This window comes from Drosophila navojoa, chromosome 3 (assembly GCF_054131105.1).
Source record: "Drosophila navojoa isolate 15081-1374.11 chromosome 3, UAZ_NAV_1.0, whole genome shotgun sequence".
Classification (NCBI taxonomy): Eukaryota; Metazoa; Arthropoda; class Insecta; order Diptera; family Drosophilidae; genus Drosophila; species Drosophila navojoa.
The window spans coordinates 25,436,427-25,449,633 of NC_142891.1; the positions used below are offsets into that span (position 1 = coordinate 25,436,427).

A 13,207-nucleotide genomic window follows, 5' to 3' on the forward strand; every position below is an offset into this window, starting at 1 on the left:
ATAAAATCGGAGTTAATGGAGTTTGATATGGTATCCCAGCTTTTAGACAGCATCGACAAACACACAGAGAAAATTGTGAAACAAATATCATTGAATAATTTTAAAATTAGTGCGGATTTGCGGATTACAATTGGATATGAGATATATATGAAACATAGTCTTTCTGTTTCAATATATTGCAAACGAACTTTGAAAACTGCGCCAATTAATCACATCACAAGCATTTCAGGGCTGATACGATAAATCTATCGTTCAAAAATTCAAAAAAATTAGCCAACACTGTTAGCAGCACGATACAAAATCACGAATTTCGATTAATACTCATCATCGGTCATCTTAAGACCAGCTTGGCACTACTCTTCGTTTTGGCGAATCATTTCATAAACAAATAGGGTTCCGTGGAGTGATTTGCAGTATTTTTGTTCGTTCTACATCGAATATTCAAGAACCGTCGTGTCTAACTGCACGACGAACACGACCCAGTATAAAAGCCGAAGCTGCAGCCATTGCGGCTGTATACATAAAGAACAACTACGACGCAATAGACGACATCGAAGCAAATTGTGGAACAATAATCAGTAAATACATTCTCTTGCTGTCTACTTTGTCAAATTAAAAAATACAACAAAAAAGGAATAAAGTAAAACTACTTCAATATGTCGGAGAAATTGCTGAAAATCACTTACCACAATGCACCAGTTGGCGCAGGCAAGAAGCTGAATGCATATCTGCGAATGCCATCAAACAACTTTAGCATTCTGCATCGCGAAATTGACATGTACTTGTTCCAGGAGCGACAGCTGGCTAAATGCGAGCTAAGGACATATTGGATTGGTAAATATGTATACATACAAATGATAAAATAGACGAATCAACATGCGATATCAATTGTATGCACTCAAATGTGTCAATGTGTGCGTATGTGCGTGTGTGCTATGTAATCGAATGCTTGCGAGCTTGTGTGCGTGCGCATCTGTTTCCAAAGATGTATGTGTGTATGTAAACAGTTTCGAATGTGTGAGTGCATTTCGCAAGTATTTGTTCGGTAAATGGGAAAAGGCTAAAGTGCATTTGCCAACTCCTCGGTAAATTTCATAGGTACTCACTAAATATACGAATACATATACATATAAATATAGGCGACTGTCAGCCCTGTGTGATTCACAAAGTAATGCGTATCATTATCAATAGAATTGATAGCAACACAAAATGGCAGAACTTAATCCATCCAAATCAAATGACTCACGATATGTATATAATATGTACATTTTTTTGTTTTAATCAGTAGATTGAAAGAAGATCCGATATAGACTGTATAAACATACTCCTTTAATTTTGTTTACAAATACAAAATAAACAACTATATTTGATTCAAGTATTCCTGACTGGGCGATACACTCTTCTGCAGATTTTTTGACCAATTGAGAAATATGCAGTGGGGGTATTATTCAAGTATTGTACATGTATGTATGAATATATGTTGGGAGAAAATGAAGCTAACACCAGAAAACATGCACTTTAAGTAAAATACATACATATGTACATATATTAGCTCTTGATATCACGAAATAGTTAAATCTTTCATGAAATTAGTACATTCGCTTAGTCATTGACTTGTTATACAGACACTATTTTAATTCGAGCACGGAATTCTCAGTTTTTATATTACGCAATCTTAGGTAAACTAAACCTAATTTATATTTCTTGCAGATGCTGATGGTGATGAAATTGAAGTTTTCAATCAAAATGATTATGAAATTTTCTTGGTCAAATGCAAGGATAATATGCATTTGCAAATTGCAGCTGTTGACGATGGTAAGGCTGATGCCAAGCAGACATCAGCTGCTAAGCAAGCCGAGGACGATCCCAGCAATTTCGTCATCCATGATGGAGTCGAGTGCGATGGATGCGGCGTTCTACCATTGATCGGCTTTCGGTACAAGTGCATACAGTGCCCCAACTTTGATCTGTGCCAGGCCTGCGAGTCGGCTCACAAGCATGCCGATCACTTGATGGTCCGCATGCCCACCAACAGTGGACCGAGTGTGGTTGAGGCCTGGCTAAGTGGCCCCGGTGCCAGCTCGCATCATCATCGGCGTTCGAGCCGTCGCTCTCGCGATCAGTGCCCTTTTGCAGGGGCAACTGCAACTGCTACAACAACTACTAGTTCAGCACAGGCTACGCCAGCTGGTGCTGCTCCGTGCTGGACTCGTCGCGAAAGACGCCATGGTCGTCGGAATGGCAACGTATTCTCTCAATTCGTCGACATGATGATGCATTTGCCGGAGAGCAATGCAACGCCCACTGCGGCTGCCGAAACTCAGGAGGCACCAGAACCGGAGCCAAAAGAGAAGAAAACTGCAGTGAATAATGAAAAATCTGAAGGAACCCAGAAAACCGAGAAAGTAGAGGAGTCGACTGACGTTCCAATAAAGCAAAAGGAAGCAGCTTCAACTGAAGCAAGTGTTGAAGCAAATGCACAAGAGCCCGTGGCTGCTCCTCGCAGCCCCAAGGAGCAAGCCCAGACACAGGCAACTGCCACGCCCACTGCAAATAGCACACCAACAACACCCGTAATCAGTCTGGAAAATTTGGCACAGGTTGTCAATCCCGAGTATATGCGTGCCGGTATTGAAATCTTGAACAACTTTAGCGAAATGTTTGCTAAAATGATTGATCCCAGTGCAGCAGCTGATTTTGGCTGTGCCGAGACCTCCATGGCTTCAAATGGCTCAACGCCCTCTGAGAAGTCTGAGGCTGGCGCTGACACAGCACAGAATACAACCAAGCAACCAGCAGCATCGCCAACATTGAGTGTACCAGAGTTTCAAAAAAGCAATGGAGTACAGGCGTCAGCTCCAACTGCTGATGCAGCTACAACTACAACTGCTACTACAACTACGACCGCAACTGCAACTGAAACGGAAACTGTACAGACGGCACAGACGGCTAATACGCTGGCAGAGGAACGACGCCGATCGGAGAGCTTGGATCAGGATTGGCAAATGATTGATAACACGGCCTCGCCCATGGCCAATGTCTCTAGCTCGGATGCATTGATTAACTTGAGCAACACAAACGCGACCACAACTGATTCTCCGGTGACCCCAGCCCGTGATTTCGCGCAATTGGGTGAGATGTTGCGTCAGCACGTGAACGAGGAACAGCAACGGGAACTGGCAACTGCTCATACCCAAACCTCCCAGGTGAACACGGTCAGCACATCGACTTCGACCACAGCTGTGGCCACCAACAGCACCTCGACATCGACAGCGGGTAATCCCCCAGCCCCTGAGGAGAAGCGCCAGGTGCCCATCTATCATACTGGTGAGTAGAAATTTATACTCGATGTGATTCAATTTCATCCATAATTGTCATCCATTTCGTAGATGAACGCATCAATGCCGCAGTGCACGCGATGATGGCCATGGGCTTCAGCAATGAGGGAGCCTGGTTGACGCAGCTGTTGGACTCAGTGGAGGGCAACATACCGGCTGCATTGGACATTATGAATACATCGCAAAGTGGTCGCAATTGAGTCATTTTGTCGCATATTTATAAGTTCATTCATTTTATCTTCGACAATTAATATTAGCTTCGGGCATATTATGTCAATTGATGTTTATCTTCGGTGAAGTGTTTTCATTCGTTTTACGAAACGAATGATAATCAAGTATATAATCTATGTGTAAATGTATATGATGCAAATAATCAAAATATTGTTATCCCCATGGTATTGTGTATCAAAATAACAAATAAAAGCTATATAAATGTATGTATACGTATACTGAAAAATGATTTAATCAAATTATAATAATGGAAATTAACAACATTTAATTTCTCGCTAATCTAATGCCATACTTGTCTTATTATTAAGCTAACAATTTCTCGCGCGAATCTCCGAAATTCGTAGTTCATTGTTGTGATCAGCGCAATAAATGTAAACAGCTTGAGCAGCCGGACATGATGAGCTTTCCATTGGCGCCGAGCGAAGCCAGTGTTGTAGCTGAACATTTGCGAAGTCATCAGTGTTGCAAAGCTGCCGAGAGCGCAAAAGCGATGAACGAGCTGTAGCGACTTGCTTGTGTAGAAATATAACGGCAGGCCGCTGAGAACGCAGCACAGCAGCAGAGCGCACCCGACAATGCCTATGGAGAGATGGAGAGTGACCGGAATAGAGCGAGAGAGAGGGAATATGTAAATAGCCTGCTTGCATTTTAAGCGAGTGCCTTTGCACTTACCAGAGAATCCGTGATTACTGCGGAAGTGCCTAACCGTGGCATTTGGATCTTCGCGCTTGCGCTCTCGCTTCTGCAAAGTTTTGATGCCAACGCCGCCAACGCCAATGCCAAAGGCGAGTAGGCCAAGAGCACTGTGCAATAGATCCACATTAGATATGCCCAGCCAGAGCACCAAGATTCCACTGTGACGCACAAGCAGAGCTTCGCCCAGAAAGAAAACAAACTGACGGAGCAAACAAAATGTAAATATTCGAGAGCTACATATACATACATATGTAAATATATAGATGCATACATATGTACGTATGTATGTATGTACTTACAGCCACTGTACAATAGAAGGCATGCCCCGCTGTGTGCACCATCTTGAGGGAGACACATTTCTGTATTACGACAGCTGTGATGCCCGCTAGCAATAGGTGCGAGATCAAGGCACAGAAGCCAAAGTAAAACACGGCTGAGGATATATCGAAGCTGAAGGATTGGGATGCTGTGCCCTCGAGAAGCTGTCCACCCGTTACATTGACATCGGCGTGCTCCTTTAATGTCCGGACATAGGCCCATAGATCGGGATTCTCGCAAACATCGCGCAGCCCCATCGCACTGCAACCTGACATAACTGTGGTTGCCATAATTTCTGTGTTTTTCCGACTTTAACAAGTTTTATCTATTACGTGCGAGACGCGCGTTCGGCCGATAAGAAATTCGCTGACCGCGCGCTTCGACTGTCGAATAATGTTTGAAAGAACGCTGACAGAGCAGAGAGCGCAGAACAGCTGGGTGGATCACATCTCGGAGAGAAGTTTGTGTGCAAAAAAAATAAATAAATAAAAAATGTAAAATAAAATAAACTTTCAAAGCAAATGGAGCGTGACTCAGCGCTCTTGCACGTGCTTCACCTTGGACACCAGCCAGGTGCCGCTTGTCGGATTGGCATTGCTCGCATTCTGCTTCCATATTTATGTACATATGTATTATAATGTTATTTTCGGTACATTCTAAACCGGTTTGTATAATTAGCCGTCTGATTCGCTAACGGACTGCACTCTCTACGTCATTGACAACAGCTGACAGTCACAGTAACAGTCTGGTATTTGGTCCACTCTAAAACTGCTTCTATGATTCATACAAGTGTTTGTGTTATGAAGTGCAAGCTGAAAGCAACTGCTTGATAAACCAAGAACCACAAGAGAACTAACACAAAAGCAAAAGGTACGGCTAGGTAGACTTCGCTGAGCTCTATTTCGTAGAACCTTTTGTTCAATACCAAATTTGAAATTATTGTATATGATTGATATAGGTGCATACCTATGTAAAATAAATTAATAAAAATTAACTTCTATAATGAAAATAATGAGAAAAAAATAAATAGTCATTAAAATTAGATACATAAACTTTTAGTAAACGCATTTAGCTTTTTATCGAATTGAAGATTCCCACTTATAATACAGACGACGCATTATGGATTTAATGTCAGTGCGGGATGAATAGAATCAATGACGTTATTCGAGAGGGAATTCCCCAAGTCTGAGAGCAATGACAACTGAGAGAAAGAGAGAGAGAGAGGGAGAAAACATTGCTCAGTTCTTTATTGGTTTATATTGGCATGGTACGCCTGTTCTATGAGCACTCTTCATCGAGGCGTCTAAGCAGTAAAGCGCAGCAAGTGCATTCTTAAATAAAAAATCGCGTATTAAAAGTTTCATAATTTAATAAAAGGCTTCATTGATCAGCAAGTAAAATAGAATATTACCAAAAATATCTATCAAAAAGTTTACAGGTAATCCTAATATATGATTTACTTAAATTGTGCTTAGAATAATACATTGATTAAATATCAGTTTAATTAAATTTGATGCAATATACATATATAACAACAAATTTGCAGGTAAAAAATCGACGTAAATAGTAAATCTAATCTATAAAATGTGATTCATCGATTCCACAATTTTCTATGTTTGTATATAAGTATATGCATTTACTTGCATACACACATCCCATTCACAAAAACTAATTCACAAGTTTCCCTAATAGCTGATAAAAATGTAATGCATATATGTAGGTTACATATATAGAAATATGTACATATGTGTTCTTTGATAACTAAGCCTTTGTAGATAACTAATACAAGCGCATTCAGTAGATAAGTGGATATATGTATGCATTTAGGTAAATCATGTGATTTTCAACTTGAGAACAAGTAACGTGAATCGGGATTAAAGAAAAAATTTTTTAAATTAAAAAATTATTTTTGTAAATCGAAAATCCTTAGCAATCCTTGGAAATGATAGTATCAGCAAAGCCTTTTATGGATTTCGCAAGGTCTACCAAAGACTTGACGTGTAAAGGGTAAGTCAAAGTCTTCTGTGCAAGACCGGACTGACACGCCTAAGTTGACGTGTCTGATGATCCTCATATTCATATGCTCTTTACTCATGCATTTTATTCAATTAACTACGAAATATTTTTCACGCAGGCAGTACTACATCGTTGCCTCGGGAACCTTACGCGCTAATCGAGATTACAATGTGGCTGTCGCCGTGCACCACACCAAGGAGCCAATTACCTTGAAGATTGGCATTACGGGACCTTCGTACAACGAAGCTCAAACAGTTGAGCTGTTAAATTCGGATGGCTTCCAGCAGATTACGTTCAAGTTGCCTGCTCTAACTTCGGGTGACTATCAGTTAACCGCAGAGGGTGTCGCTGGAATGGAGTTCAAGAGCTCCAAGGAGCTTTTCTTCGAAGAGTTTGAGCCCAGAGTAAAGTTGCAAACCGACAGGGGAAAGTACAAGCCGGGAGACATAGTAAACTACCGGATCGTTTTCTTGGATGAAGACCAAATGCCTAGCGCGGCACAGGATGATTTAGTTGTACGGTTCGACGACTCCAAACACACACTCATCGCGATGGTAAAGGACATAAAGACCCGTTGTGGAGTCTATACTGGAAAGCTTCAACTGTCCGAGCTTGCAGCGTTGGGCCTATGGACCCTTTCCGTTCAGAATGGTCGCACGGATGAGCGTGTCCAATTCGAGGTAGAGAAGCATGTTCTTCCAAGATACATCGTGAAAATGGATGCGAATCAACATGTCTCAGTCAAGGATGGCAACTTGTACGTTGCGGTAAGGGCCAAGTAAGTAGGTTTTACTTGTTTCCCCAGGGAAACCCATAAAATTCTCATTGCTTTATTACCAGATACGCCTATGGCAAACCAGTAAATGGCAAGGTATTGCTCAAAGTGCATAGGGAAAACTCAACTTGGTGGAGCCACACACTAATAAGGAATACTAGCCTGGTCAATGGCACTGCGAAATTTGATATAGATATTAAGGAACTGGACAATTTTTCGCAAGATAATTTCCGCTCGTTGCACTACAAGATTTTAGCCACTATTGAGGAAGACTTTACGGGCATTAAACTCAGTGAAAACACCAGCTTTCAACTACATGCCAATCGCTATAAAATGATCAGAATAGATTCGAAAGCGAAAAATGGGTTAGTATTTCAGATCACTTACGTTGATGGTACGTTGCTAAAGGACAACAAGAGCCTTGTCAAGGTAGGTCATTTGAAAAATATTTAATAACTAACGTTAACTTATAAACCAAAACTTTAGCTTAAGCTCTTCCCGGGCACGTATTATTCTGGACAGGGCACACAGAAAAGAGAAGAGAACAGTTATGCTGAATATGTGACCCAACTCAATGAGTCAAGTTTTGCTGTTTTTAAGGTGGCGTCAGAAGATTTACCAGAACCAGGAATCTATTGGGGTGGACATAACGGGGTGCTTCAGTTTGATGGGGAAGAGCAAACCGTAGACATAGATTCTCCCAGCGAGCCGCGCACGTGTGGGCATGCTTACATTATGCGTAAATTGTGGAGTGAACAGTTGCTCAGACTCAATGTGCAAAACCCTACGAAGAATGCGAGGTACTGTAAATCATTCTATTCGGCAAACGCTTAAGTGTCAACCCTATCGCAGGCTCCAAATCGGTGAGGTATATCAAGTAACTTTGGAGTCTAGGCGCCCCCTGAAGAATTTCGTGTACAATATCATTGGACGTGGAAATGTCCTGCAGACGCACCGAGTCGTGCTGAGTGAGCCACAGGAGGTCTATAGCATCACTCTGACACCCACATTCGAAATGCTTCCTGACGGTCACATATATGCCTACGAAGTGGACGAGACTGGGGCATTTCGCCATACCAAGACTGAATTTCATGTAGAAGTCCAGCTACCGAACCCGATTCAAATTAGCGCTCCACTTGAGGTTAAGCCAGGCTCAGATGTTGAGCTAGAGATTAAGACGGCGCCAGGATCATTCGTTGGCCTTATGGCGGTGGATCAAAGCGCTTGCCTTGGCGCCAACAACAGCGATATCAAGAATAACCCGTTCTCTTGCCTTGGGCGCTATGATATATGCCCAACTCGGCAACGGCTAGTTGGACTTGTGACTATGACAAATGCCGAATTCATTTATGATCGAATGGGCTTTTACCATCGAGAAGGTAATTCGATAATAACTGAGAGATGTTTCTCTCTCATGGCAATTGAATTTTCCCAGATGAAAATGAATTTTTTTTTGTGCAATTTATAGAAGACTTTTACAGTAGCTCGTCGACCCAGAGGACACGCGCAGCATCACCAGCAGCAACTGATCAGCCTCTACCGAATGTGCGGAGAAACTTTGCCGAAACGTGGCTATTCGAGGACATTGAAAGTACGGAAACGGAGACATTTAAGTTTGTCCGGAAAATTCCTGATACAATTACAAGCTGGGTGCTGTCGGCGTTTTCACTGCATCCCGAGAGGGGCTTGGGCGTGATCAATGACCAGCTGCAAATTAAGAGCTATCAGCCGTTCTTTGTGTCCGTGCGTCTGCCCTACTCGGTGAAGCGCGGAGAGGTGATCAATGTGCCCGCTCTGGTCTTCAACTACCTGCCCCATCAACTGGACGTGAAGGTGACTCTGAGCAATGAGGACAACGAGTACGATTTTGTGGATGTGTCCAGCGCAGCTCCTGGCGACTTCCAGAAGCGCACGAAGACACTGAAGGTGGGCGCGAATGCCGCAGTAGGCGCTTCCTTCTTCTTGCGTCCCAAAATCGTTGGCAGCATAATGCTGAAATTTACAGCCGTTTCGCCTCTTGCCGGAGATGCCGTGCTCAAGACCCTTAAGGTAGTGCCGGAAGGTGTGACGCAATATAGGAACCGGGCACTTTTCCTAAATTTGTCGGATGTGCACGAGCTCAAGGGCAGCTTTGAGCTGGATCTACCGGAGGACCTTGTGCCAGACTCGCAACATATTGAAATCGGTTTTGGCGGAAGTCTGCTAGGCCCGACCGTTAAGCACTTGGAGCGGTTGCTGCGCTTGCCCAGCGGCTGCGGCGAGCAGACCATGTCCAAACTTATGCCCAACTATCTGGTGCATGATTATCTGAAGCACATGAAGAAACTAACTCCAGAATTGGAGCATCGCATAAAACGAAATCTAGAGCAGGGCTATCAGAATATGCTTCACTACCGTCTCGACGATGGCAGCTACAGCTCGTTTGGACCAAGCCAGTGGCATGAGGAGGATCCCGAACGCAAAGGGTCCACCTGGCTGACGGCCTATGTGGTGCGTTCCTTCGGTCAGATAAGGGATTTGATAAAAGTGGACGAGAAACTACTAGAGAGTGGATATGAGTTTCTGCTCAGCCGCCAGGCTGAGAACGGAAGCTTCACGGAGAATGGCGACCATTTCTATGACGCGCAGCGTTCAGCCCTTACGATCACGGCCAACGTACTGCTGGCTCTACTTGAGCACCAAAAGCCCAGCCAATCGGCCATCGATCGGGCTGTGGCCTATCTGAATGCCCGCACGACTGAGGAGAATGGGGAAGGCCTGTTGCCCAGGGCCATTGCGACCTACGCTCTGCAGAGGGCAAAGTCCCCAGATGCCGCCAGGCATGTGGCTGCACTGCAGGCACTGGCCCAGCACGAGGCAGATCACACCTGGTGGACGGAAGATAAACTAAAGTTTTGTGCCAGTCAGAGCATTGAAATCACTTCGTATGCAGTGCTCTCGCTGCTGGAATCGGGCCAGGGGACTCTCGATTCACTGTTGTATTCGATTCGCTGGCTGGTGGCACAGCGGAACTCCTTTGGGGGCTTCGCTTCCTCGCAGGATACGGTGGCTGGCCTGCAGGCACTCATTCAGTTCGCCAAGAAGTTCGGCGAGGAGCCAGCTAAGTGGCACGTATCCGTCTCCAATCATGGACAGCTAGAAAAGACGGAGCAGCTCAGCCTGACCGAAGATAACGCATTGCTACTGCAAGCTGTGGAGTTCCCCCAAGGCACCAAGTCGCTGTCGTACGAGGTCAAGGGAACTGGCGTTGCTCTGCTACAAGTCAGCTATCAGTACAATGTTGTCACATGTGAGCCCAAGCCTAGCTTCAAGCTTCAAGCTATTGTTCAACCAGGATCGCCGGCAGCCAAGTTGGTGCTCAGCGTAAGCGTTGAGTATGTAGAGGAGGGCAAGGCTGAGGCTTCCAATATGGCCATACTGGAGGTCTCACTACCTTCCGGCTATACCGTGGAAGAGGACTGCTTCAAGGACATACAGCAAATCGATCGCGTCAGGGTAGGTATCAATTCATCACCTATCTGATGTACCAATCTCTATTTGTATATCAATTCTAACTACTTTGCGCAGCTGGTGGAGACCAAAAATGACGACTCTGTGCTGGTCATCTACTTTGAGAGCCTGCGTAAGGGAGATATGAAGTGCCTTCTCATCGAGGCATTTAAGAGCCATCATGTCGCATGTCTAAGGCCCGCCCCGATTGTCCTCTATGACTACTACGATACGAATAAGAAGGCAACAGAGTACTACGAAGTAGAATCACAACTATGGAACATTTGTGAGGGATTTGACCTTGCGGGCGAGAGCTAAATACGATAGTTGAGAGAAAAACTTGTATGAATGCATACAAACAAAATACATATTATTGAAACGTATAAAAAGTATAAAATATTCATGAATGTATTATAAATAATAAAATACATATAAAAGGTGCAACAAGTTAAGAGCTAAATAAGGAAAAATTCATTGAAATTCTGCCTATGTAGCTTAAACTTAGTGCAAAACATGTAAGAGTGAGCTAGGTGAGATTGCTCGGCTAGGAGATACTCTGCTAGGGGATACATTGCTATCTACATCTTAATCAAAATCAAAAATATATATATGCTCTATTGTGATCTATCATACCGACTACTGCCTGAGATAGCCTGAGATAGGTTTTTTATAACAAATCAAATCAAATCTAATGAGCGACCTGGTAAGACCCTTGAAAATCATTGTCAACATATACCGAGTATAATTAATTACGCAAACGCCATTAATATATATTTTGCAAAGATTCAATGTGTGACATAACGAAGTTAAAAATGCACTTTTAATTTGAAATTTGAAATGTTTGTTCGCTGTTTGAATGGCTGCACCACTCATGGCATCACTCATACGCCACGTGCCCGCAGCGCTTGTCATTCGCAGCTCTAACACGGAAATGAAACTTTAATTATATTTATGGTAAACGTCAGTAGCAGATGGCAGACATTGCTTGAGGTATCTGGCTCTCTGCTTGTCTCTGCCTCTCCCTCTCTCTATATATATCTGTCTCTCCCTATCTCAGGCAGTATGATGATGGGATTGCATAAAAATGAGCCATTGCAGCTGCATTCCATTCCGGTGATCCATCCACCCTGGTTAGCAGTCGAGAGCAACTGCTTATTGCTCTAGCCTCGTTGCTCAACAATTTAATGACTTTTGGCAATTTCCCCTAAGCACAGCCCCGCTTACTCGATTACGTTTGGCTGCAAGCTGGCGTCGACTCATTCTCCTCGACTTCCGTTCAAGGAGATTTCAGCTGCTGTTGAGATGCCTTCAGAGACTTTCCAATGCTTTCTTAAATTTTGTTAATGCATAATATGAAGTCACATGAGACTTTTCTTCAGGTTCGTTATCCACTTTTGGTTTCTTCCAATTTATTTTAGCTTGAATTTCTATCGATTTGAATTGATTGCATTGTATCTGTGGACGTATCACAGGCACTTGGCATCGCCTTGCATTGAGCTATAAATAAAACTTTGGTCATAAAAAAGGGAGTTATAAAATCGTCAGCTTAATTGGCAAAATCCCAATGCCTTAAAAACCCTTCCCAAGCACAGGCAGGCAGAGCAGTCAAGCAGCCGGCAGGCATTCAACTGGCATGATTTAACATGAGAGATACCCTGTAGCAAAATCAAAAAATTTAAATTGTTAATTTTAGATTTTATTTTTCATTTTATTTATTTTTTAAGTTTTGTAATTCTTATTTTCTTGACGAATAAAAATGTCAGTACATCAGTAACTTCACCAAATATTTTTATTAATTATATAGAGAGTATATAAATTAATATTATATATTATAAAATAGTTCTCAAATTTTAATTTGATTATTAATTGATTTACTTATTACATTTTTTGTATTTATTAATTATTGAAACTTTTATGGGCGCACTATAATATATATTTTATACAAATACCAGAAAATTTTAGAAAACTTTCTTAATATTTATATAATAACATTTATTTAAATGGAAATGTTAGAAAAGCCTTCGCAATTTATATACCCGCAGCCATTTGCTGCCTGCACACATTTACAGGGTATGAAAATGGCATTTTAATTTTCGAATGAGCCCATTAAATAGAAAAGGCATCGAAGGGACCCCCGCACTTATTTGGCCATAAATTCAGCGGCTTCTTTCTCTCTTAGTAATTGGAGCTCATAGATTTGTGCAAAATTTGTGGTCACATTTCATTTAATTTGTCGTCATTGAATATGAAATTTTGTGGTCTTTTTTTTTTTTGTTTTGTCCAGTTTTAGGCTGCAATTGCTGTAGAATTTATTGTTACAAATATTACGCCAGTGGAAAATGTA

General features: G+C 42.5%; 3 protein-coding genes across 3 annotated transcripts; 2 read left to right on the forward strand and 1 right to left on the reverse strand.

Moving 5' to 3' along the window:
- The first annotated feature begins 309 nt into the window (after positions 1–309).
- On the forward strand, positions 310–3,775 carry ref(2)P (refractory to sigma P). The gene is made up of 3 exons (XM_089257197.1): positions 310–834; positions 1,711–3,327; positions 3,390–3,775. Exons 1-3 carry the CDS (start codon positions 657–659, stop codon positions 3,536–3,538), a joined length of 1,944 nt encoding a protein of 647 aa, XP_089113323.1. The 5' UTR covers positions 310–656; the 3' UTR covers positions 3,539–3,775.
- Positions 3,532–5,311, reverse strand: LOC115563532 (uncharacterized). The gene is made up of 3 exons (XM_030386649.2): positions 4,565–5,311; positions 4,242–4,464; positions 3,532–4,148 (listed from the first exon to the last, which is right to left on the reverse strand). Exons 1-3 carry the CDS (start codon positions 4,871–4,873, stop codon positions 3,850–3,852), a joined length of 831 nt encoding a protein of 276 aa, XP_030242509.1. The 5' UTR covers positions 4,874–5,311; the 3' UTR covers positions 3,532–3,849.
- A 533-nt stretch (positions 5,312–5,844) lies between these two features.
- Positions 5,845–11,315, forward strand: LOC108649409 (Thioester-containing protein 4). The gene is made up of 8 exons (XM_030386646.2): positions 5,845–6,021; positions 6,514–6,590; positions 6,718–7,377; positions 7,440–7,803; positions 7,861–8,174; positions 8,227–8,753; positions 8,843–10,869; positions 10,942–11,315. The coding sequence occupies exons 2-8, from the start codon at positions 6,526–6,528 to the stop codon at positions 11,179–11,181; spliced, it is 4,197 nt and encodes a 1,398-aa protein (XP_030242506.2). The 5' UTR covers positions 5,845–6,021; positions 6,514–6,525; the 3' UTR covers positions 11,182–11,315.
- Positions 11,316–13,207: the final 1,892 nt, after the last annotated feature.

Bases quoted from the DNA above. Each gene is read 5' to 3' on its own strand.
- LOC115563532 (XM_030386649.2), bottom strand. From the start codon at position 4,873: ATGGCAACCACAGTTATGTCAGGTTGCAGTGCGATGGGGCTGCGCGAT. The intron at 4,465-4,564 runs GTAAGTACATAC...TTGCTCCGTCAG, and splicing joins CCTTCTATTGTACAGTGGCT to TTTGTTTTCTTTCTGGGCGA. The intron at 4,149-4,241 runs GTAAGTGCAAAG...ATCTCTCCATAG, and splicing joins CAGTAATCACGGATTCTCTG to GCATTGTCGGGTGCGCTCTG.
- LOC108649409 (XM_030386646.2), top strand. From the start codon at position 6,526: ATGATAGTATCAGCAAAGCCTTTTATGGATTTCGCAAGGTCTACCAAA. The intron at 7,804-7,860 runs GTAGGTCATTTG...CCAAAACTTTAG, and splicing joins ACAACAAGAGCCTTGTCAAG to CTTAAGCTCTTCCCGGGCAC. The intron at 8,175-8,226 runs GTACTGTAAATC...ACCCTATCGCAG, and splicing joins AACCCTACGAAGAATGCGAG to GCTCCAAATCGGTGAGGTAT.